The 26,752-nt window shown below is 38.8% G+C and overlaps 1 protein-coding gene across 4 annotated transcripts in view; it reads right to left on the minus strand.

Annotated features, from left to right (window-relative positions):
* LOC134348903 (PH and SEC7 domain-containing protein 2-like) overlaps positions 1–26,752 on the minus strand; it is a 165,087-nt gene that overhangs the window by 68,070 nt on the left and 70,265 nt on the right. For 2 of the 4 annotated variants that reach the window (XM_063052698.1, XM_063052701.1), the window contains exons 6-7: positions 17,772–17,884; positions 12,442–12,502 (exon numbers count right to left, since the gene is read on the minus strand). In XM_063052698.1, coding sequence (XP_062908768.1) covers positions 12,442–12,502; positions 17,772–17,884 — 174 coding nt within the window. The remainder of the gene's footprint in view (positions 1–12,441; positions 12,503–17,771; positions 17,885–26,752) is intronic. The other 2 variants (XM_063052700.1, XM_063052699.1) reach the window with 1 other exon arrangement.

Raw genomic sequence — 26,752 nt, forward strand, 5'->3', positions numbered from 1 at the left:
AAGCCAACATTCAAAATAAAGAAAAGCTGACATAAGAGGAGAAAGAAAGAAAATCAAGCTTTCTAGTATAAAAGGACAGCTAAGTAGATGCCATTACTTGAAACAGATTATGAGGTAAGAACTCAAAAGCAACACCAGCAAAAAGATGGCAGAAAGCAATAGTCACCAGACCATTATCACAACCTAGATCTCATGAGGGGAAGGCTGAGGAAGGTGTTATATAGTACAGGCACAGGAAGACTGCAGAAGTGCTTTGGGAATCTGAAGTGTCAATAAGCTAACAGGATGCAATGTAACCACAAGGCAGAAGAATATCATAGCTCAAAGAGGCACTGTGATGACCGCATCATGCTGTGGGGATGCTTCACTGCAGCAGGCCCTGGTAGGCTTTTGAAGGTAGAGGATAAAATGAATGCAGCAAAGTACAGGGAAATACTGGAGGAAAACCTGATGCAGTCTGCAAGAGAACTGTGACTTGGGAGAAGATTTGTTTTCCAGAAAAACTATGACCCCAAGCATCAAGCCAAAGCTGCACAGGAATGGCTTAAAAACAACAAAGTTAACATCCTGAGGTGGCCAAGTTAGAGCTCAGACCTCAATCCAATGGAGAATTTGTGGCTGGACTTGAAAAGTGCTGTCACACTTTCCCCTGCTATCCTTACTGTGCTTGAGCAGTTTTGTAAAGAAAAATGGAGATAAATTACAGTGTCCAGATGTGCAAAGCTGACAGAGAACTATCCAGACTCAAGGCTGTAACTGCTGCCAAAGGTGCATCTATTAAATACTGACTTGAAGGGAGTGAATACTTATCCAATCAATTATTTTGTGTTTTATATTTGTAATTAATGTAGATCATTTTGTAGAGATCTGTTTTCACTTTGACATGAATGAATCATTTTCTGTTCATCAGTGTCACAAAAGCCAGATTACATCCACTACGATCCAATGTTGTATAACAATAAAACATGAAAACTTCCAAGGGGGGTGAACAATTTTATAGACACTGTATATTCCAGACTTTGTGCAGAGTAGACATGATTATGTATTGTTTGATTAGAAACATGCTAAAGCTGTATATTGAAAATGCAGCAGCTTTTGTTAAGATGTAGTTTAAATAAGTAAGATTACTAATGAAAATAAATTCATTAGTGTTTCCATGAATTCTAGAAGTATGGACTGTATTGTATTGAATGTTGAAATCAGGATCATCTTAAACAACAATAAAAGGAAAGATAAAAAGATATACACTATTAAATACAACTGTTGAAAAAAATCAAGTAATTCCAGATCAGAATGCCAAGGTGGAGAATATCTTGGACACTTATGAATAACTGGACTCACTGTGAACTCATGGAATATGGCAAAGATTACTTTCTTTAAATAAAGATTAGCTTGTGGGACAGTGTAACACACTACCTAGCACGAGACTCAAATCCCTCTGTTGCACAGCATTTCTTCAGTGAAATCGCTTGTGTGAAATCTCATTTCCTATATTCACTAGTGAGGACTGGAGAAAACTAGAGATTACTACTGTGCAAGATCCACTTTACACTTCCCTTAAAATTTACCTCCAGCACATAATCCTTCTTTTCTGCCAACATTTCCAGCCATTCACCATCCTTACATTAAAATTTTTGAAATTGTTTGTGATTCTATCATCAGGGGGGCAATGTACCATCAGAGAGAGTTGACAACTTAAGAAACACCTGCCTGTCCCCCTAAATATTGAATCCCTATCATTATAATATTTCAGACCTTCTGCATAAACCATCAATAATTACAAAGAATGTTAAATGATAATATATTTCTTCATTCTGCATAGATATTGGTGATATACAGATATATTAAGAAAATTGGAGAGGACAATTATAAAATTCATAAAATACCATCTTCCAACAGATGTAAATATCCCAATTACATAAATTTTTAGAGCTATAAAGTTAATGCAGTTAGGATGAAATAACCCTCTGGACTTGCCTCATGACTTATTGTCATCATTAAGCATGACAAAGTAACAGAACACACTCACATCTCATCAGAATGTTTGCTATTTTCCCCACTAGTAAATAATTGCAATAAATATATAAAATAAACTTTTTCGAAGGTCAATCCTCAACCTTACAGCCAGGAATTTTATGTGACTCTGGATAAAAGTTCCAGTGAAGAAACAAGGAAAATGGAGGGCTACAGAAGATAACAGAAAAAATATTGAAAGCAAATGTCAGCATGTGACATTTAAGTTTTTTAACTTACATTTAAAGAATTGGAGAAAGAAATATCTTCTACAAAGACAGTTAATTAAAATATGTATAAAAATTTAATTTATATTATTGCACTCAGAAGAAAATTAATGAATGCCAGTTAGAATATACCATGCAAAGGAATGACAATGAATAATAGTGGGAATGAAACAAGAAAAATCAACTTATCTACACATGTATTGAAATGTTAAATATTTTATGGCTATTTAAGTGGGAATGGTATACAAAACATACAATGACAAATAAGTTTTAAAAACATTTCTGCCAATATATCACAAATATTTCTATAACTCATGGATTAAGTATGAGACCAAATGCATTCACACAGATCGAGATGTTCCAACAATCCCCAGTAAACATCTCAATTGTGCAAGCAAAAGACTTGCGTAAAGGTAACAGTTATTACTATCAAAATTTTCTGCATATAAGAAGCAATCATAAATGACTGAAGTAATGGTGATCCTTTAGAAGTTTAACTAACTAAACATTTAACATTTAACTAAAGGTATTTTCAAAGTATCTTTAATTATGTTTGAGATCATTCTACAATATTCAATATTAATATGACTCTTAAAACCAGAAATGTTAATATTAAAATTCCCATTTTGCCTTTAACACATCTAACATTACCAAGCCTTACTTATGCTCCATTTTTAGTTACTTATTTACTACTCCTCTGTGCACTAGCTCTTCAACACTGCTGAGTTAAATCAGAGTCAATGCAATTAGCCTGCATAGGTCTCTGAATGCCCGTGTGGTTGACTTAAGCTTGCATTTCCAAACCAATGGCCAGAACGAAAACTTAATTATGCTGTTAATTAATAAAAATGCATTTACTATCAAGCTACTTTGAGATAGGTTAGGAGTCTTCTTTTACATTTTCAATCAAATTAAATGGGATGAAATTTAGAAGATGAATGTTCATGAGATGGAGAGTGATGGAAGACTGCATTAACTTCAAAGATCATGCACTAAGCAGAACTACACTTACCACCTGAGAGGGGTAAATACACCAAATATGGGATCCAGGCCCAGGCAGGAAATCAGAAAGGAAACAAAAGCAAATGAAAAGGTTAGTACCTAACATGCAGCTGGTGGAATGTCCTCTAGTGGGGGTTACCAACTCTAGTGGAAGCGTTGAGGGAATTTAGTTCTTATTGCAATGAAAATAAATTAGGTAAAACAAGGCAAAGTGTCTAACAGTACAACCTTTCCCTTTTGCCTGGAATTAATAATTAAGGGCAGAAAAACATGAGGCACACTCAAATGATTTCAGGACTTTTGGTACCGGTATTCACATTTATTACTTTGAGTGCATTTTGAACTCACGTAATAGACGTTAACCATTCTCTTAAGAGGGAGTTTATTTCAAACGTTAATCATTCATTAAAAGAAGTACATTTAATGTAACGAAGAAGCAAATTTAAATGGATGTCCTTTGGAGCTAATGATACAACAAATCTTAAACTAATATTCTTAGTTCACTTTAACTATATATCATATATAATTAAATCCACCATCACATTACCCTTACTTTCAATATTCATATTCTCCAATGTTTCTTCACATTTTATCTCCTTTACTCCTAAGATTATTTTAATTACACTTTCCCATATTTTCAAGCAAGATTGCAGTGTCGCAGGCCAATCTCAACCAGTGTATTATAACATACTTGACTGTAATGACTAAGGTTTCTAATATTTTATTTAGTTATTGTCTGGAAACTGAAAGTTACAAGTTATTTCAAAGTGCTATTTAAAGTTTCTGGTGTTAATTGCATTTCTGTCACGATATATGTTATTGGCATCTTCTCCATTAAAATAAATATGTTTTGTCTCATATTTAAATTACATGCTCCGCCATTCTCAGGAAAAAGTTCTTTTTGTTATTTTTGCCATGGCAAATTCCTGCATCTCTTTGTGATTCCAATATTTTTAAAAATCTACTTTTTTATTATCACAAACTCATTCAAGATGTGTATCCACCTAATTTATTTGTACAGATTAAGTTTCTTCATTGTTTTTAGGTTTCTCTAAACAACTGGTCTATGAGCTGCTTAATTAGTTTATATTATTTGCTCTGGATATTTAAGTTTACTTTGAAAAGTTTCCCCTCAGTAAAATGTCCAGCTTCATTTCATTTTCTTCACTCTCACCCATACAATATGAAAGTTCAGATGTTGCTACCTAACTTCTAACTTATCTACTGAATAGCTGCTAATTTTCTGTTTGATCGAAAATATGCAGTTGCTGTCCAGTTTTGTACGACTGTGCTCACGACACTTCAAATTTCCGTCCTAGTCCCTTCAATATCTACAGTTCTACCATGGTCCTGTCTTCATAACCAACATCAGTTGTAAAAAATTACTGGAGTGTATCAAGAGTTCTGAATTATAGGTGTCACTTGATTAGTTACAAAATAAAAGTCACAATGCAAGTGTTTGTACATGAGTTGTACAAAAGATTACAACAAAAAGCATCACTTGCGCTAGTTCATCTTCTGCTAACAATATTCTGTTAATGTTTGATCATTTTATCCATTATTACTGTATTATTTTATTTATTCATTAAAATACCAGCTTATCCCAACAGTCTATTACTGATCCCAGTTTGTAATAAGCTTTCTCTCTCTTTATTTCTAATTATCTAACTTGCTTTTCACTAAGTACCAGGATTTCTTCATCATCACTGCATTTCTTGAATATTTGACAATTTAAGAAATTTACTTGTATTCTTTAGAAAAGTTTTTGTTCCATTGTCAATGTGAGATCATCAAAGTTGAAGGGAGCAGGATAGGAAATGAAGTTGCCAAATATTAGATTAGTCATTAGCACAAGAGAGTCTGGAGATACTGGAAATCTTGAGCAACACACACAAAATGCAGCAGGAACTCAGCAAGTCAGGCATCACCTATGTCAGGGAATAAACAAGTCAATATTTTTAGCCGAGACCCTTCACCAGAACTGGACAGGAATTCATTAGATTAGTCATGAGCTTTTTGAATGGTGGAGCATGCCTGAGGAGTCATACGGTTTATTTCCTCTCCAATTTCTTGTTATCATGAGACTATTAAGAAGGGTCAAAAACAATGCACTGGACAACTTGATGGAAAGGAAGGAAGCTGAGTATTTGTGGTGGTAAACTAGATATTCTCCAAACACATGCTCAAACATACAAACAGCAGCAAAGTTCAATGCTAGGATAATGAATTCAATATTGCTACATTGCAGGAACGAGCTCAATGATTACAAAGTACACGACAGGCCAGGCCCTCCAGCCCACCACCTCAGCGATGAGCCCAATCCCATCAGATAATGTGTATTCCATCATGCTCCTGATCTGTGAATTTCAGATTCTAAAGAATTCGAGCAATCAAAAGTGAGGCCCTTGCTATAGGATAGTCAGCCTTTCTCCTGCTCCAGAATTGACTGCATTTATGCAGAATACTTAGTTCAGTTTCTTGTTAATGGTGATTCTAAGGTATAGACTTGATAAAGCTGTTGAATTAATATAGAATAATATTAATAATATTAATATGGTTAAGCATGTATGGATGAAGTTATTGAATTGAGTTAGTTTATTAATACATGTACCAAGGTACAGTGAAAAACCTTGTGTTACATGCCAGCCATACAGATCATTTCATTACAACAGGCAAGTTAAAAATATACTTACGAGGGAAAAGATTGGCAGGATGCAGAATAAAGTGTTCCCGTCACAGAGAAAGTCCAGTGCAGGCAGACAATAAGGTGCAAGGCCATAAAGAGGTAGGTTGTGAGATGAAGAGTTGAGCATATGTCAGTGAATGTGCCCAGGTGTTGCTGAATGCAGCTAGAGATCTTTTTACTTGATGAGGAAAAATAGGTAGAAATAAAAATTGTGCAATCAAGTGCAATCATCCCCACTTCTAACTTCATGATGATAATCTGTTGTGTTTCTGGTTTGAATGGGAAGGTAGGTGGGCTGATTATTAAGTTTGCACATAACACAAAAATTGGAGGAGTTGTCGACAGTAAGGAGGTTGTCAAAGAATACAGCAGGATATAAGACCATTGGAAGGCGGAGCAGAATTAGGCCAGTTGACCCATCGTGTCTGCTGTGCCACTCCATCATGGCTGATTTATTAACCCTTTCAACCCCACTCTCTTGCCTTCTCCTCGTAACCTTTGATGCTCTGACTAACCAAGAGCCTATCAACCTTTGCTTTAAAAATTATCAGTGCCTTGGCCTCCACAGCCGTCAGTGGCAATGAATTCCACAGATTCACCACCTTCTAACTGCAGAAATTCCTTCTTATCTCTGTTCTAAATGGATGTCCCTCTGTTCTGAGGCTGTGCCCTCTGGTCATAGACTCACATATATCTTCTCCACATCCACTCTGTCTAGGTCATTCAATATTCAATAGGTTTCGAGGAGATCCTCCCTCAGTCTTCTAAATGCTTGCAAATACAGGCCCAGAGGCATCAAACACTCCTCATACATCAACCATTTCATTTCTGGAATCATTCTCGTGAACCTCCTCTGGACCCTCTCCAATGCCAGCACATCTTTTCTTAGGTGAGGGGCCCAATACAGCTCTCAATACTCTGTGTAGTCTGACCAATGCCTTGTAAAGCCTCAGCAGCATATTGTTGCTTTTATATTCTAGTCCTCTAGAAATGAATGCTAACATTGCATTTGCCTTCCTTACCACCGACTCAGTCTGCAAGTTAATGTTTATGGGATCCTGCACAAGGACTCCCACGTCCCTCTGCACCTTGGATTTTTCAATTTTCTCCCTGTTTTCTCCCCATGCCTTTATTCCTTCTAACAAAGTGCATGACCATACACTTCCCTGCACTGTATTTCGTCTGCCACTCCTTTGCCCACTCTCCCAATCCGTCCAAGTCCTTCTGCAGATCCCCCGATTCCTCAACTCTATCTGCCCCTCCATCTATCTTTGTTTCATCTGCAAACTTGGCCACAAAGCCGTCAATTCCATTATCCAAATTATTGACAGATGACATGAAAAGAAGCGGTCCCACTACTGAGCCCTGCACAACACCACTTGTCACCGGCAAGACCCCTTTATTCCAACTCTTTGCCTCCTGCCAGTCAACCAATGTTCTATTCATGCTATTACCTTTCCTATGATACCATGGGCTCTTATCATTATTAGCAACCTCATGTGTGACACTTTGTAAAAACCTTCTGAAAATCCAAGTAAACATCATCCTTTGCCTATCCTCCCTGTTATTTCCTCAAAGAATTCTGTAAGATTTGTTAGGCAAGATTTCCACATACGGAAACCACGCTGATTTTGGCCTAATTTATCATGTGCCTCCAAGTACCCTGAAACCTCATCCTTTGTAATGGACTCCAACATCTTCTCAACCTCTGAAGTTAGGTTAATTGGCCTACAATTTTCCTTCTTCTGCCTCCCTCCCTTCTTGAAGAGTGGAGTGACATTTGTAATTTTAGAGTCCTCCAGGAATCAGGCCAGAATCTAATGATTCTTGAAAGATCATTACTAATGCCACCACAATCTCTGCAGCTGCCTCTTTCAGAACAGTAGGGTGTTGTCCATCTGGTCCAGGTGACTTATGTACTGTACCTTCAGACCTTTCAGCTTCCAAAGCACCTTTTCCTTAGTAATAATAACTACACTCACTTCTGCCCTGATACTCTTGAATTTTCTAGCATACTGCTAGTCTCTTCCACAGTGAAGACTGATGCAAAATACTTATAAAGTTGGTCCACCATTTCTTTGTTTCCCATTACCACGTCTGCAGTGTCATTTTCCAGAGGTCCAATATCCACTCTCACCCCTCTTTTACCCTTTATACAGTACTGTGCAAAAGTCTTAGGCACATATATATATCGTAGCTACACAGTACTGTAGTAATGTTTTGTATTGCACTGTACTACTGCCAGAAAAAATAGCTAATTTCATGCCATATGTGAGGGATGATAGATCTGATTCCAATATGGGTCTCTGTTGTAGACTGAGAGTGGGAAGGGGCAGGGAGAGGGGATGGAGCCAGAAGCACGAGAGAGACATTTTGTAATGATCAATAAACCAATTGTTTGAAATCAAATTACCTGGCCTGGTGTCTCAGGGCTGGGTGTGTCTGCACTGGAACCACACCCTTCCCCTGGCACTCCTTCTCTGCCACCTGTTCCATACCCCTCCTGCACCACTCCACCCTCACCATCCCCAACAACCTTTGCACCTACCGGATCTACAAACTTGCTCTCTCTCTCTACATATGTGTGCCTAAGGCATTTGCACAGTACTGTAGGTGTGAAAAAAACTTTTGGTATCTTCCGTGATATTTTTTGGAGTACTGTGTACAGTTCTGGTCCCCACATTACAGGAAAAATGTGAAGGCTTTGTACAAGATCACTAGATATAGCCTGGATTAGAAAGCATTAGCTATAAGGGCAGTTTTGACAAATTTGGATAGTTTGCTCTGGAGTGTCGGAGGTACTTTTCAAATTTTGAACTCAGATGTAAACATTGACCCTATTTTGTTATCTGCTTAAGTTTTTGTATGTGGTCAGACAATGACACTGGAAGAATGTATAATATAAGAATCAGCTTGTTGGAGTGTGAAGTTATACAGCAGTTCAGATGTGGTTAGATGACTTCTGTTAGACTACAGAAGAATGGTGGATGAATATCATCAAATTCTTGGAGCATCGGGAAGCTTGCAAGAGATTTGCTGTGTAATTGTTCTTCAGATCCTTGCTGCTACCTATCAAGATTGCTGCAAGCCCAGGCAATATGGTGCAGTCTGAAGTACAAATTTCTTACAGAATCATCAGATGGTTGCACTGCACAAAGGAAGCCATACAACCTACCTTGCCTATGTGCCTCAGTAGCAGTGAAACTCATCAGTTCCCCATTTGGCCCTTTCTCTGTCGTCTTAAAACATTTTCTTCATTATCATGTATGTTATATATAAGGACATTATAGAATCTGCCTCCACGGCATCTCCAGGCAGTACACTGCAGATTTCAACCACATGCTGTGTATTTTTTAATATATCACATCACTCATATTACTCTTCTCTTTACTTTGCACCCCTGATCTCAATTCTTTGAGCCTTTTACCAAGGGGCACAGCCACTCGCATGCACTCTGGGCAGATCCCTCATCATTGTATATACAGTGGCATGCAAAAGTTTGGGCACCCCGGTCAAAATTTCTGTTACTGTGAATAGCTAAGCAAGTAAAAGATGAACTGATTTCCAAAAGGCATAAAGTTAAAGATGACACATTTCTTTAATATTTTAAGCAAGAAAACTTTCTGATTTCCATCTTTTACAGTTTCAAAATAACAAAAAAGGAAAAGGGCCTGAAGCAAAAGTTTGGGCGCCCTGCATGGCAGTACTTAGTAACACCCCCTTTGGCAAGTATCACAGCTTGTAAACGCTTTCTGCAGCCAGCTAAGGGTCTTTCAATTCTTGTTTGGGGGATTTTTGCCCATTCTTCCTTGCAAAAGGCTTCTAGTTCTGTGAGATTCTTGGGCCGTCTTGCATGCACTGCTCTTTTGAAGTCTATCCACAGATTCTCAATGATGTTTAAGGTCAGGGGACTGTGAGGGCCATGGCAAAACCTTCAGCTTGTACCTCTTGAGGTAGTCCATTGTGGATTTTGAGGTGTGTTTAGGTTCATTATCCTGTTGTAGAAACCATCCTCTTTTCATCTTCGGCTTTTTTACAGACTGTGTGATGTTTGCTTCCAGAATTTGCTGGTATTTAATTGAATTCATTCTTCTCTCTACCAGTAAATGTTCCCCGTGCCACTGGCTGCAACACAAGCCCAAAGCATGATTGATCTACCCCTGTGCTTAACAGTTGGAGAGGTGTTCTTTTCATGAAATTCTGCACCCTTTTTTCTCCAAACATACCTTTGCTCATTGTAGCCAAAAAGTTCTATTTTAACTTCATCAGTCCACAGGACTTGTTTCCAAAATGCATCAGGCTTGTTTAGATGCTCCTTTGAACCTTTTGAATAGAACCATTGGAAGTTTATGGCAGGGAGTTTCTCCCTTTTGCCACCTGCTATCGGGGACTCGGGAGTCGATCGGGACTTGAGACTTGTTTTTTTACTGTGCCCATGGTCTGTTCTTTATCAAATTATGGTATTGTTTTGCACTGCTGTAACTGTATGTTATAATTATGTGGTTCTGTCAGTGTCAGTCTTTGGTTTGTCCTGTTTTCTGTGATATCACTCTGGAGGAACATTGTATCATTTCTTAATGCATGTATGCACTTCTAAATGACAATAAAAGAGGACTGAGTGTTTTCATAATCTAAAGATCTACTCTGCATTTCCAAGCGTTGGCATGTTCTTTTGTTCATTTTCTCTTTAACTGCCCTCATTAGTCCATTATCCAGATGGCACCATAACCATCAAAACTCCTGGCCTCATCCTATCAGTTTTTATCTTTGTCTTGTCTGTTTCCAGCAGCCCTTCCCAAGCCACCGCTCCGCAAAACAGAATTAACTTGCATTCTCAATGTCCAGTTTTTATGAAGGTTCTTCTCTCTGTAGATGTTGACTGATCTGCTGAGAGTTTCCAGTATTTTCCAGAATTTGTAGTTCTATGGTTTGCAAACTAGCACCAACCCTGATACTCATTCAGTTTGGGACTTTGAAGCTCTTTCTGACCATTCCAGGTGAGGAAAGTGTTGTTTTATTCAGTGCATTCCTGTTGTAAATACGTCTGGGTACTGATCATAGTTATGAGCTATGCCACATATGGCTAGATCTCTTCTCTCAGCATCTGATGTGCTGTGATGGTCAGATGCAGTCAGCAAAGAGGACATCTCAGAATGAAGTAATCATGACTACGGCAAGAACAACTTGATCACTTCAAGGAAAATGGTAAACTTCATGTTGTTTATGCAGTCAACGGTACATAGTTTCATGAGGAAATCTGTAATTATTCCCTGGCCGCCTCTTCTCAGGAAGCCCAAATAAGGTGAAGATGTCTCTCTTTACATAGAAAACCTTAATAGCTAGCCTCATTTATGAGTTGCTGTTTAAATGTCAAATGCTTCAAAGTGAAGATTCATAGTCTCTCACTGAGGTTGTAATTCTGGCAAGCACCATTATTAGATTTTAGTGGAGTAAAGATGTTCGAGGTATTTGCTGAAGGTGAGGTGAAATGAGTATCTTCCAAAAAAAAAACAATGCATATGTCTTCCTATCAAGAGCCAGTCTGCTTCCTTTGGCATCACAGCTAAATTTGACTAGTCTCTTGATTATTAAAGGCGTGCAGCTTCCAAAGAAATACCTATGAGACCTGCCACATCTAAAAACAACTTACTTCTGAATAACTTTAACAATCACCATTAATGTAAGTTTAAATGGGTCAAATGTTCCTGGTAGCCCATTCATACTTAAGCCAAGTGCCAGGAAATCTCTAATACACATACAACTATATACTACTACATACATACATAGTACAGCAGCAACCTGAAAAAAAACACAACTAAGAGAGGACCTGTAAACCAATAATTTGATTATGCCCTTTTCATAGCTAATACTGGTGAGAGTTGTGGGGAATTCCTAATTTTATTTTAATGCTTGTTCAGTTATACAAGGTTAAACAGGGTACAGGCCGGAATGTGGATTTCAGAAATAATGGTGCTGCAATTCTATCAGTGTTTCAATGTGATTTAATCTGCCATCTCTGCACACAGTGATTAGATATGCATGCACAATCTTATTGCCAAGGCTGCGTCCAAGCCACTTCCTGGTGCGTCTCAGACCTCATTAATAAGTGTAACAAGATTCTATGGAATCTATAAAGTAGGTACTATACTTCCCAATTTTCCTCATCTTCCTGTATTTTTGGGATTCAGTTCAGTTACGAATTTGCTCTGCTTGAATAGTTGTGGGCTCTCATATATCTGCGGCTTTGCATACGAGAGAGGAAGCACCTGTATGGTAGTCTTTTTTTCTCTCATCTAGAAAATCTAACTTAAAAAAATACATCAACATTTAGCTGTAAAAATATGCTGATTGTTGTTCTGAGGTTGCATTTAATAATCAAGGAGTAATTGTGAATGAAAATAATTAGAATCCAAACAGCGCATAAATGGTTAATGCATTTGATTTACCACCTTCAGAACTTTTACTATCAAGTTATTCTTCTTAAAGGGTAAATATCATATCCATAAAATACTTACATGACCATGCAGGTCAGTGTTCAAAAGCATTAGTGCACAGGTTAGTGTGTGGACTCCATCTGAAAAAGGAAAAAAAAACATTTTCATTGTGGGTTTCTAACCTAAGCTTTCTCTGAAAAAAGAATTGAGATCAGATAGGAATGTCAGAAGTACTCAAAAGCTTTGGTTAGAAACAAACTTCTGCAGCTTTACAGGTGAAATAAGTTATACAATCATGTTTCATTGGCACAAAAGGTTTCAGTGAAACAAGCATAAAGTTAATGGACTAAATGTCAGGTTTAAAAGATGCAGTCACATTAAAGAAAGGAAATTACAAAGCCATTTCAACCCTTATAAAATTAGACGTATTATTCAAAATAGAATCGATGGATAAAATGTGGCTGATAAATGTCCAGAGTTTCTGGATGTGCTAATGAGGACGAGGACAGAACAAGTGAGTTACTGGAGACAGAAGAGAAGGCAGGTGCTGGAATCTGAAGCAACAAACAATCTACTGGTAGAACTCAGCAGGTCAAGCAACATTTGTAGGAGAAAAGGAATTGTTGATGTTTTCCGTCCAAACTTTACATTCGACCCAAAACATCGACGATTCCTTTCCACCCACAGATGTTGCTTGACCTTCTGAGTTCCTCCAGCAGATTGTTTGTAAATAGTGAGCTAAGCTGGGAGTGGGACCCATGAAGAAAACTGCTTAATTTGGCATAAAAACAAGAGATGGTAATCAGGAACATGTGTGTCTATCACCCAGATATGGAAACTAGTACAGAAAATGCTGTTACAAGCTATAGAAAAAGTGAAAACTGCAAAAAGAAGGAATTTGCAACGGCAATATTTACCAGCCATACAGCCTATACATAGATATCACATACAGTATTACCCAACAGTACTCCAGTACCAAGCTAAAATAAAATCCATTTACAAGGACTTGGTGAAGCAATAAGTAATACTGATGAATCAAACACCTGAAAGATGAAAGAATGGAGAGCGACATTGTTCCTCAGCACTTTGAGAGGTTTCTGCTTTGAAGATTGTGACCCCAGTGAGCCAGGCTCAAAGGAAGATTACTTGGGGAATACTGACATCATGTGGAGGCTATGGAGATGATTTTCATGTTCTCAGATTTAACCCATTCTCTGCCTTTTCTGTGATCTGAATTCCTTCATTTAGTTTGCTTTTTATTTGTTCTCGATATTTCTTTATTGTTAGGTTACAGTAATTAGTTTTGGTTGCAGTCTCAGCTTACTCTACGCAAAAAAAATTAAACTTATTTGCCAATATTTGGTGGATAAGGCTTTAAACCAAAGAGTAGGGAGTTGGTTCAATAGCTTGGAAAAATATGGATAAAGTAAAAGGATAAGGAGTGTGGAGGACAAATTATTGAAGTCTCCAGAATAATGAATAAGACAAAAAGTTTACAAGGGATAAGCATTTAACTTCAGACAACATGGTGATAAAATTGAAAAGAAGGGTGGTGGATATAGGACTAAAGGTGTTCTACTTGAATGCACACAGCGTATAAAATAATGTAAATGATCTGGTAGCACAGTTTGAAATTGGCAAGTATGATGTGGGCATCATGGAGTTGTGGTTGAAAGATCTCAGACAGGAATTAAACATCAAAAATACACATTATATCGAAAGGACAGGCAGGTGGGCAGAGAAGGTGAGTGGTTTTATCAGAATCAGAATCAGGTTATTTTCACAAGCATATGTCGTGAAATTTGTTAACTTAGCAGTAGCAGATCAATGCTATACATAATATAGAAGAAGAAGAAAAAAAGAAACAATAATAATAAAATAAAAATAATAACAAATACATAAGTAAATCAATTACAGTAACGTATATTGATAAATTAAAAATTGTGCAAAAACAGAAATAATATATATTAAAAATGTCAGGTAGTGTTCACGGGATCAATGCCCATTTAGGAATTGGATGACGGAGGGGAAGAAGCTGTTCCTGAATCGCTGCGTGTATGCCTTCAGGCTTCTGTACCTCCTACCTGACCGTAACAGTGACTAAAGGGCATACCCTGTTGGAAAAACTGAAATCAAATCTGCAGAAAGAAATGCTATAAGATCACAAGATGTAGAACCCTTGTGGCTAGAGTTAAGACGATGCAAAGGTAAAAAGACCCTGGTAGTTTTTACATGCAGGCTTCCAACTAGTCGCCATAATGTGCAGTACAAGTCCCAAGGTTTGTAAAAAGTGCAATGTTATGGTAGTCACGGGAGATTTCAATAAATAAGTACAATGGGAAAATCAGATTGGTGGTGGATCCCAAGAGAAGGAATCTGTAGAATGCCTACGAGATGCCTTTCTGGAACAGCTTGTGGTTGAGCCACTAGGGAAAAGGCAATTCTAGATTGGATATTGTGTAATGAACCAGATTTGATCAGGGAGCTTAAAGTAAAGAAATCCAGAGGAGCCAGTTATGATAATGATATTTTCTTAATAAGTAAGGATGTCCAAGGTTATAGGAAGGAGGCAGGGAAATGGGGTTGAGAGGGATATTAAATCAGCCATGATGGGCCAAATGGCCTAGTTCTGCTCCCATGTCTTGTGGTCCTAAGTTCTTATATGACAGAATGCAGCCTACAGTTTGAGAGGGAGAAAATAAAATCGATGTATCAGTATTAAAGTTGAGTAAAGGTAACAACAGCGGCATGAGAGAAGAGCTTACTAAAGTTGATTAGAAGGGGACACTTGGAGGGATGACAGTGGAGCAGCAATGGCTGGAGTTTCTGGGAGTAATTTGAAAGATACACAAATGGTTCATCCTAACCAAGAAGAAGCATTCTAAAAAGAAAGTTGGGCAACCATGACTGACGAGGTAAGTCAAAGACAGCATAAAAGCAAAAGAGAAGTCATTCAATAAAGCAGAAATTAGTGGGAAGAAAGTGGCTTGGGAAGCATTTAAAACCAACAATAGGCAACTAAAGAAGCAATAAAGAGAGGAAAGATAACAAATGAAAGTAGGGTAGCTAATAGTATAAAAAAGCATACCAAACATTTCTACAGATAGATAAAGAGTAAAAGAGAGACACGAGCAGACGTTGGACAACAGGAAGATAACACTGGGTGAGGTAGGAGAACAAAGAAATGGTGGACAAACTAAATAGGCATTTTGTGTGATTCTTCACTGTGGAAGACCAAGCAGTATGACAGAAATTCAAGAATGTCAGGAGGAGGAAGTGAGTGTAGTCACTGCTACTAAGAGAAAGGTGCTTGGGTAGCTAAACGGTCTGAAGGTAGGTAAGGGCCTGAACCAGATGGGTTACACCACAGACTTCTGAAAGACGTAGCTGAAAAGATTGTGGAGCCATCAGTAGTGATCGTTTAAGAATCAATAGGTTATGGAATGCTTCCAGACAACTGGAAAATGGCAAATATCTCTCTAGTCTTAAAGAAGGGAGGAAGGCAAACGACAGGAAGTTATAGGCCAGTCAGCCAACTTCAGTGGTTGGAAAGATTTTGGAGTCTATTATTAAGGATGAGGTTTCAGGGTACTTGGTGGCGCAAAGTAAATTAGGCTAAAGTCAGCATGGTTTCCTTAAGTAGAAATCTTGCCTGACAAATATTTTGGAACCCTTGGAGGAAATAACTGGCAGGATAGACAAAGGAGAGGAGGTGGATGTTGTTTACTTGGATTTTCAGAAGGCCCTTGACAAGGTGCTGCACGTGAGGCTGCTAAACAAGTGTTCATGGTACAACAGGAAAGATACTAGCATGGACAGAAGATTGACTGCTAGGTATAAAGCAAAGAATGGGAATATCTAATTTCTATTGGAAATGGGGACCTTTCTCATCATATTTTGGGAGTCTTAAGGAATTACCTACTAGTTGAGGGCATTTGATTGTACTTGGGAAGTTGCCTCCCATTTAACACGCTTATAATTTACCTCACAGAGTGGTTGATGAATTGTAAATATGAGTGTATTTTGGATCATCTGACATGTTGCAGATGTCTGTGAGCCGTCGTCTTGAAGTAGTGTGGGGGTATGGTTGTGAAATGTCCGTACTTGTATTTGTGAATTGTTGTGTTGTAAATATATTAGCTGCCATGATATGTTCGGGGAGGGTGGGTGGGGGGAGGTTTGTTTTGGGGGTATGATATTAAAGCTAAATGGAGGAAAATGTAATCCATTATATATTCTGTATTGTGTCATTCCTTCAATAAAAATAAAAATAAAAAAAAAAAGAATGGGAATAACAGGGGCCTTTACTGGTTGACCACCAGTAACTATTGGTGCTCCTCAATGCTTGGTGTTGTACCTGCTATTTTTACAGCTGAGATGTTAATGAACTGGATAATGGAATCGATAGCTTTGTGGCCATGTTTGAAGATGTTACAAAGGAGGGCCAGGCAATATCGGGGAAACAAGAAGTCTGCAGAAGGACGTGGTCAGATTAGGAGAAATGGCAAAAAAAGTGGCAGATTGAATACAGTGTAGTGAAGTGTATGGTCATGCTCTTTGATAGAAGAAATAAAATTGTAGACTATTTTCTAAGCAGGGAGAAAATTTAGAAATCAGATGTGCAAGGGGACTTGGGAGTCCTAGTGAAGGATTCCCCAAAGTTAACTTGAAGGTTGAGCTGGTGGTAAGGAAAACAAATGTAATATTTGGGAGGAATAGAATTTAAAAGCAAGAATATAACACTGAGGCCTTATAAGGCATTGATTGTTCCACGTTTGGGGTATTGTGAGCAGTTTTGGGCTGCAGACTTGAGAAAGGATGTGCAGGCGTTGGAAGTTTATGAGAAATATCCTGGGAATGAAAGGGTCATTGTGTGAGCAGCAATAGATGGCTTTAGGCCTGTATTTACTGGTGTTTAGAAGAATTAAGGGGGATCTCATTGAAACATACTAAATATTGAAAGACCTAGATAGAGTGGACGTGAACAAGTTGTTTCCAGTACTGGGAGAGTCTAGGACCAGAGAGCACAGACTCATTATAAGGATATCCCTTTAGAACAAAGATGAGGAGGATTTTTTTTAGCTCCAGGGTGGTGAATCTGTGGAATTCATTGCCACAAATGGCTGTGGAGGTCAAGGCATTAGATATATTTAAAGTAGAGGTTGATAGATTCTTGATTAGTAAGGGCACCAAAAGTTATGGGTGTAGGCATAAGAAGGAAAATAAATCAGCAATGATTGAGCAAACTCAATGGGCAGAATGACCTATTTCTGATGTCTAATGCACTTAAATATCTGTAAGTAATATAATTATTTAGATACATTTTTTCTTTTTTTATTTAGAACTTAGAATTTACATGCATTTTGGAATCTTTCAAATTCATTAATATAAGGATTTACATGACAGTACCTTCCGAGTTGATATAATCAGGATTACATTGGCAGTATCTCTTAGAAAAGGGGATAAGAACTCTTTCCCGCTCCTGAGTTTCACCCATCAATGGAAAAGCTTTCAAAAAACACCTAATGGAAAAAAAGAGAAATGGTTAAGTGACTAATCAAAACAAAATTATGTTTTTGCATGCATCTATTTGCAGATTGCAGCATTTAATGAAATTTCTCTACATTGCACTAGAGAGATTAAGTTACACAGCAGTCTAAAAGAATATGCTGAACCAAAATAAACAATTATATCACACTGTTATTTCACTGGATTTGAAAATACAAATGTATGATTGAATGTTATTTCATATTCCACATTTTAAGGAGCATTTTTTATAGGCATCCGTTAGTTTTATGAGACCATGGATTTGCACCTTAGAAGGTTTCCAGGGCGCAGGCCTAGGCAAGGTTGTATGGAAGACCGGCAGTTGCCCATGCTGCAAGTCTCCCCTCTCCGATGTTGTCCAAGGGAAGGGCATTAGGGCCCATACAGCTTGGCACCGGTGTCGTCACAGAGCAGTGTGTGGTTAAGTGCCTCAGCCAAGGCTCGAACTAGCAACCTTCAATCACTAGACGAACGCCTTAACCACTTGGCCACATGCCAACATACATAAGGAACATATACTTACAAAATTAGAGTAAAGGTGACAAGAGTATGATATTGCCGGCACTTGAAAATTGAAATAAAAATAAAAACTGTTGGAAATACTGTGATATTAGAAATAAGTTCATCCTATAATACAAATTTTGGACAGTCTGTCTCAATTTCAGAGCAATATCAGGAAAGAGGGAGGCAGTGGTCAGAGAAGGTTTTTTTTTGCCTGAACCACATGCAATTGTTCTGCTCTTCACAAAAATTGTTCAGTATATCAGATATAAAGCAAACTGGCAGCTTAAGGAGAATGTTGACTTCAAGAGAAGGCATGGGGTTGGGTGTCATTACTACACACATGGAAATTGGTACTGTAGATGTTCCTAAGCAGTTCATTCGTTATGTGCCACATGGTATGACATTGGCAATCATGGTCTTTCCATGACCAAGATTGTTCTTGGCAAATTTTTTTACAGAAGTGGTTTGCTATTGCCTTCTTCTGGGCAATGTCCCTACAAGACTGATGACCCCAGCCATTATCAATACTCTTCATAGACTGTCTGCCTGCCGTCAGTGGTCATGTGACCAGGACTTGTGATAGGCACCAGCTGCTCATACGACTATCCAGCACCTGCTCCCATGGCTGCACGTGGCCTTGATCGGAGGCTAAGCAGATGCTATACCTTGCCCAAGGGCGACCTGCAGGCTAGTGGAGGGAAGGAGCGCCTTACACCTCCTTTGGTAAAGATCTATCTCTACCCTGCCACCCTTTCCTAAGGAGTAGCATATAACTGAGAATGTGAACAAAGCCTAAAATACACTCCAGTGTTCACTCAAGGTAAGCATACAAGCATAGGAAGAGAAGCTACTCTGTGAATGAGTATTTAGGAGTAGAACCAAAGCAAATATGATCTCACACAGCTAGACAAAAAGGGTGAGGAAATGGGAGAGGATGGTGTAGTCAACCATGTCAAAGGGAGCAGACAGGTTGAGAAAGCTGAAATGGAATAAATTATCTTGCAAACCACCAGATATTAATGGTGTTTAATATCTTCACTCCAATTCTAAACATTCCCGTTTTTTTACATGTTCACTTTTCTTGGCTTAGAGAGAGCTCATTCAGCCCATCTGGTCCAAAAAAGCAATACCAGCATTGCAATTTTCCCCTTCTTATTTCTCTGCAAAGTATTCTTTCTTGCATGCCATAAACTCTCCTTTAACTCTAGTGCCACCTACTCACCTACCTACACTAAAGGGTTATGTACTGTGGCCAATTAACCTACTCACAAAACAAAAACCAAGAGTACTGCAACTTTTGAGAAAGTCGGGCAACATCTGTGGAAAGAGAAGGGTTAATATTTCAGATCAAAAATTCCAGGTCACTCTATTCTCTTTCCACTAATACTGCCAGATTTGCTAAGTGTTTACAGCATTTTAAGTTTTTATTCTAGATTTTTAGGATCCACATTTTAAAAATTTTCGCTTAATCTACCAGCCTATCTTTGGCAATTAGAAAGAGACCTAAATACTAGGAGGGAAACCATACTGCCATAATGAGAATATGTAAACCTAGACACACAGCATACAAGGTCAGTAAAGCAACACAGGTCCCCGGAGCAGTTAATAAAATGATCCCAAATCTTTAAATTTCAAATATATTAAAACATTGACGGTATGATTTATAAATTAGCATCAAAGTAGAAGACATCCAAAAGGAAATAATAAATCTTAGTTGCCACTAACTACAAGTAAGTAACTTCGATCTTTGTCTAACTGATCATGTCACAATAAGAAATGTTCCTATTTAAATGAAAGCTACTTGAAATAAATGATTATTTATTTGTTCCGTTCCCAAGTCTTCAGTTTGAAAAGAGATGCAATTCTACAAATGTCAAGTGTTGGAAGCCCAGTGGAACTTTTCTTTCTGTAATAACATGTGTTTCCCGAAGTGCCTAGGTTTCCACCAACATCCCAAAGATATACTGGAGGTCATCTCCTTCCAATATAGTTATACTGCATTGGGTACTGTTTGGGGAGATGACTCATCAGGGAAGGCAGCAGTGGCCAGTATCATGGCACCCTGACTGGCTCTGCTGCACAGGAGGGCAGGAAAAAGAGACCATAAAATGCAGAAACAGAATTCGACCATTCAGCTCATCGTCTGCTCCACCATCCCATCATGGCTAAATTATTATCTCCCGTCTTCGCCACCTAACCTTTGATGCCCTGGCTAATTAAAAACCTATCAACCTCTGCTTTAAATACACCCAATAACTTGGTCTTCACAGTCATCGGTGGCAATGAATATCCCATATTCACCACACTGTGGCTAAAAGGATTTTTCCTCATTTTTGTTCTAAATGGATGTCCCTCTATTCTGAGACTGTGCCCTCTGGTCCTAGACTCCACACTATAGGAAACTGACTCAACCTGCATGTTAACTTGTAGGAAATCCTGCATAAGGACTCCCATCTCCCTTTGAACCTCCGATTTTTGAATTTTCTCCCCATTTAGAAAATAGTCCATACTTTTCTCCTTTTACCAAAGTGCATGACCATGCACTTCCCAGCACTATATTCTATTTGCCACTTCTTTGCCTATTCTCCCAATCTGTCTAAGTCAATCAGTACCCACCTTGCTTTCACCTGCCCCTGCACCTATCTTCATATCGTCCCAAAACCTGGCCACATAGCCATCAATTCATTCATGCAAATCATTGACATATTAAATGAAAACACTGAACCCTGAAGCACATTACTAGTCACTGGCATCCAACAAGAAAAGGCCTCCTTTATTCCAGCAGTTTGCTTCCTGCCAATCTGCCAGTCTTCTATCTATGCTTGTATCTTTCCTGTAATACGATAGGCTCTTATCTTGCAAAGCTGATTCTTTAACCCGTCATGGGGTACGTGGCAAAATTGGGGCCTGCATCCAGGATTTGAACAAATTGTGAGGGAGCTTATTTGAATTGATTGGGGAAAATCCTTTTTGATTTGTTTGTGTGGAAAAACAGCAGAAATGGAGGTTAGTGTTGAAAGGTTTCTGTTGGAACCAACCCCTGAAGCGTTGAAGGACGCTACGAGTAATGTGCTGTTGGGAATTGCTCAAAAGTTAAACCTTATGGCGACCACTAGAATGAGGAAGTTGTTAATACAGGCGCTAATAGCTCAGCATTATATATCCAAGGGAATGTTTGAAGAGAATGTGTGGGAAATATTTGCTGAAGGTAAATCTACTGAGGTGGAGATTCAGCTTCAGTCAGAATAATTAAAGGAAGAGCAAAGGCAGCATGAATTGTAATCAAAACAGCTTGAGAGAGAAGCTAGAGAGGCAGCAAAATGGAGAGAAGAGGCAGCAAAACAGAGACAGTTCAGGAGGGAGATGTGGCAGCTGGGAGGTCTAGTGTTAGACCCTGCTGATTTTTACAGCTCGAAAGGGCTTGTGTTGATTGAAGAATTTAAAAGTTGTGTCCCCGATGATGTAAGAGCATACCTAGATGAAGAGGATGCCGACACCCTGCGGGGGTCTGCTAGGTTAGCAGACGAGTTTGTTTTAACCCACAAGGTTGAGTTTACTCTGAATGAGAGTTTCCCAGAGAGTAGCTGGGAAGATCAGGGTAACCTGGAATTTGAAACTGGGACAAGTGATGACAGCCTAGAAGAGGCAGCTGTCCCAATTGCCTGTATTCAGGTTGTTGATGTACCTGCGGATTCACAGGGTACTGAACCTTGTGTTGAAGCTCAGTTAGGTTCTGAGGTGTTTGACTCAGTTGAAAAGGAATGCAGTCCTTTTGTGTCAGATGATCTTAGTTCAGTGAATAAGGGGTTAACCTTGGTACCAGTGGAAATTGAGGATTCTCAGTTACTTGTATTAGGCAGTGTTCTAAAAGTTAGTGATGAGATGAAAATTGGTGAGGTAAATGTTACGGTTGATATTGAGAAAAGTGTTGTTTCTGGACTTTTGAATAAAGTACTTGTGAAGTTTGGATTGGTTTCGCAACCTTTGACCCAGCTTTCAGGACAATGGCCTGCTAAAGAAATACGTGCCACTCTGTTGAACTTTGTTTGAACATTTGGATGTAACACCTTCAAGGTTATGGAGTTGCTTTTCACAATTGTGATGTGGAGAAAAAAAGATTTGTTTTGGTTTTGAGAAGCCACTTGAAGAGGTTGCTATGGAGACAGATCAAGATAATGGTTGTAGGAATGGAATAAATGGATCGTTTGGGATTTTTCACAACATACACATGGTTTTCATAAGTCTGGTGATAGTGCTGAGTTTAGCAAACATTGGGGGGAGGTTGACACCTATCCAAGATGATGTTTATCCAACAGTTCAGCTAATGAGCAAAGCTGCTGCTAATGACCCACACAGAGATACTGATATTTATCCCACGTGCGCAGTAACACGAAGCATGTCTAAAAAGTCTGCTGATGCCCATGATGATTTATCAGAGACTTTTCTACCTTCCCTATTCGAGCAGAATTTAGAAGAGAGTAAGGTTGATGAGAAAGGTTTGTCCTTACCTAGAAAGGAATTTAAAGAGGAACAGAATTGAGATCCTGAAATTGTGACTTTAAGGGAGACTGCTCTCTCTCTCTTTTACTGTGCCTGCAAGTGAGGATTGGGCCATTGAACATCAAATTGTGGTGCCAAAAGTTTACAGGGCTGAAATTTAAAACATAGCTCATAGTATGCCTCTAGATGGATATTTTGGAGTGAGAAAGCCAGATCTCACAGAAGAGAAGGTGCAGAGAGAGCCAACAGGATATTACCTTAAGGATGGGGTGTTAATGAGGAAGTGGAGACCACCTACTGTGAACCTCACTAAAAGTGAGTTTGGGGCGTGCTACTGTCACGTATCTTGGCTATGTAGTAGGCCAGGGCCAACTGGCTCCTGTACAGGCCAAGGTTCAAGCTATTGCTGAGGTTTCCATTCTAATGAACAAGAAAGCTTTAAGAAGGTTTTTAGGAATGGTTGGGTATTACCATAAGTTTTGTAAGAACTTTGCAGATATCACTCTCCCCCTAATGAAACTCCTAGGGAAGAATGAAAGATTTATATGGAGTGACCTTTGCCAGGAGGTATTTGAACGCCTGAAAACCATCCTGTGTTATCATCCTGTGCTTAAAGCACATTCTCTATCGCAGTAGACGCTAGTGATGAAGCTGCCGGGACAGTATTGTTGCAAAAGGATGATGATGAAATCGAACATCCAGTAGCTTATTTCTCAAAGAAATTTGATGTGCATCAGAAAAATTATCCTGCTGTTGAAAAGGAGTTGCTATCACTTATTCTGGCTTTACAACATTTTGAAGTCTATGTTTGTCCTGCCTAGAAACCACTTGTGGTTTACACAGACCATAATCCATTGGTGTTTCTAACTAAAATGAAGGGTAAGAATAGAAGGTTATTAAACTGGAGTCTGATCTTGCAAGAATATGACCTAAAAATAAAGCATGTGAAAGGTACTGACAACATTATAGCTGATTGTTTATCCAGATGTTAATTTAGAAGTTGTACACGTTTTGTTCTGTTATCTGATAACTATACATGTATTGTTTCAAACTTTGTAATCTTCAGTTAAACTAAAAATTTTGCTCCTACATCAAAATTTTTCCTAAAAGGAGGGAGGTGTGATGGGATCCTGAATTATCGCTTATGAACTGTGCTTTTAAAAAGAAAGAGAGCTGTACAGCACAAACACCTTGTTATTAAGAGAGAGGGGTGAAGACTGCTCACAGTTTGTTTGGAATTTCTGCAAGGACACTGCCAGCTTCTGAGTTCCTCCAGAGAGAGAAGGGGGGAGCTATGTGATGGACAGCTGGTGTTCAGCACAGTGAGATAAATACCAGGTCAGCTGGTTGTTAGAAACATATGGATTTTGACACTGGATGAGCTTAGTTGTGCCCACAGAAAGGTACGTTTTTTAGAGGATCGATCAGGAGAATCGATCAGTGGCTCTCGCAGTGTGGAAAAGGCGACTGGTGGGAAGTTATTAGTGTGTCCAACCCTTGCCTGGGTTGATAACTCCACCACAGAAAACAGTCCCCTTCTTGTGGTCACATTCAGTGACTTCTAAAGGATTTCGAAGGACAACGGGAAGAATCGACAGCATCAGCTTACTCGGACAACCACAACACCTCTCTCTCTACTCAACTAAATACCACGAACTGAACTAAACTTTACCCATCACCATAAGACTGTATCCATTTAACCCCTAGGCTTGAAGAAGCTTGTTTTTTAAATTTCCACACTATATAAAATCTTTGCTAACCTGTTTGATATATCAGAATTTTATTACTGTATTGCATAGTTACTAATAAATGAGTATTAGTTAATAGCAATACCAGACTCCAAGGTGTTTTCCATTTCTGCTGGTTCTTTAACCCGTCACGGGGTACATGACAAGTAAAAATTGTGCAGATGATGTGGAAAGTCTACAAAGATATGTATTAGTTAAGTGAGTGGGCAAGGGTCTGGTAGATTGAGTACAATACTGGCAAGTGCAAGGTCATCCATATTGAAAGGAAAAATAAAAGATCAGGTTATTATTAAAATGGCGAAAGACTATAACAAGTTGTTTTGCAAAAAAGACTTGGGAGTGCTTGAGCATGAATCACAAATGGTTACTTTGCAGGTACACAAACTATCAAGAAGATAAATAGAATGACGGCTTTCATTGCTAGGGAAACTGGATTTAAGAGCAGGGAAGTTAGGCTGCAACTGTACAGGGTACTGGTGAGCCCAAACCTGGAATACTGCATTCAGTTCTGATCTCCTTTGGAGGTGATGCAGATGAAGTTCATTGGGCTGATTCTGGAGAAGGAGTTGGTCTATAAGGAGAGATTGAGTCACCTGGGACTATACACACTAGAATTCAGAAAAATGTAAAGGGACCTCACAGAAACATATGAAAGGCACAAATAAGATAGAGGCAAGAAAGCTGTTTCCATTGGTAAGTGACACTAGAGCTGGTCACACGCGAGGATGTGGTAGAACAAAGGACCCAACAGAAAATCCTGGTAATTCTGGGCAATGTTTCTCACCCTCTGCGTGCCGACCAGGCCGAACAGAGGAGCACTTTTAGTGATAGACTAAGACAACTGCACTGCTCCAAAGAGCGCTATATGAGGTCATTCTTAGGCCCTATAATAACTTGGCCTCAGTAACTAGGCTCTATAATGAGTCAACCTATGGCCTGGGAAGTGATGACCCCTCCTGTTTGAAATAACTTATTTTTTAATCTTTCTCACTTCTCTTCTAATATTTGTATGTCTGTGCACTTGTAATGCTGCTGTGGCACTGGAATTTCCTTTAGGATTAATAAAGTATCCATCTATCTATACCCTCAAGATTTGCAGGCATAGATTTGGGGCAGAGATGAGGAAAAACTGTTTTTCCCAGAGAATAGTGAATCTGTGGAATTCTCCGCCTACTTCATGAAATATATTTAAGACACAATTATACAGATTAATGCATAGAGGGGGAATTAAGAATTATGGGGCAAAAGCAGGTGGAGCTGAGTCCGTGTCCAGTTCGGCCCTCATCTTATTGAACGGTGGAGTCGGCTCAACGGGCCGCTTCTATTTCTTGTGTTTATAGTGTAGGTGGGTAGCTGGAAATTCAGGCTGTTTGGCATATGTGAGAATAGGTTACACTGATAATGAGTACATGAATGGGACTGTTGGGAATATCCTGAGAACTGGTATAAACTGGAGAGACTGATAAATGGCCTCGTTTTATGAATAAACTCTTCTCAGGCTTCCAGCCCCATACAGGTGTGAATTTCAACCAACGTTGTGATGACTCACTCCGCTATCTTCATCAAGGATGATGCCTAGACATGTCTAGTCCGGTGGTATATATACCCCTGTTGTCCATCCCTCCTGATCAATCAAATCCCAGATCTTACTTAGAGCAAGATCTTCATCTTTGCTAAAATTCTTATTCTCTTGTCTTATTTCAATTTGAATTTATTTCAATGGCTTCCTTCAACAGTCAGTACTAAAACCTACTGGTGTGGCCAGTAGCTTTGTGCCGTCGAAGTCAACCCTATAACCATTGTGATAGGTGGTATATCCGTCTGAGTTACCCGAATTGGTGGTAGCAGAATATTGCATTCGCAATTATCATAGGATTGACTTTGACAGCACAAAATTACTGTGCCACGTCAATGGCTTTTGGGACCACCTGCTAAAGGAAGCAATTGAAATTAAACTAGAGAAAAGGAATTTTAACAAAGACGAATGTCTTGCTCCAAGCAAGAACTGGAAACAGATTCTAAACAAAATGGCATTATACAACGCTACACAGAAATAGTAATGTAATAAAAATCATTGCTTTAGAATTTTAT

This window comes from Mobula hypostoma, chromosome 7, assembly GCF_963921235.1.
Source record: "Mobula hypostoma chromosome 7, sMobHyp1.1, whole genome shotgun sequence".
In the NCBI taxonomy this organism is placed as follows: Eukaryota; Metazoa; Chordata; class Chondrichthyes; order Myliobatiformes; family Myliobatidae; genus Mobula; species Mobula hypostoma.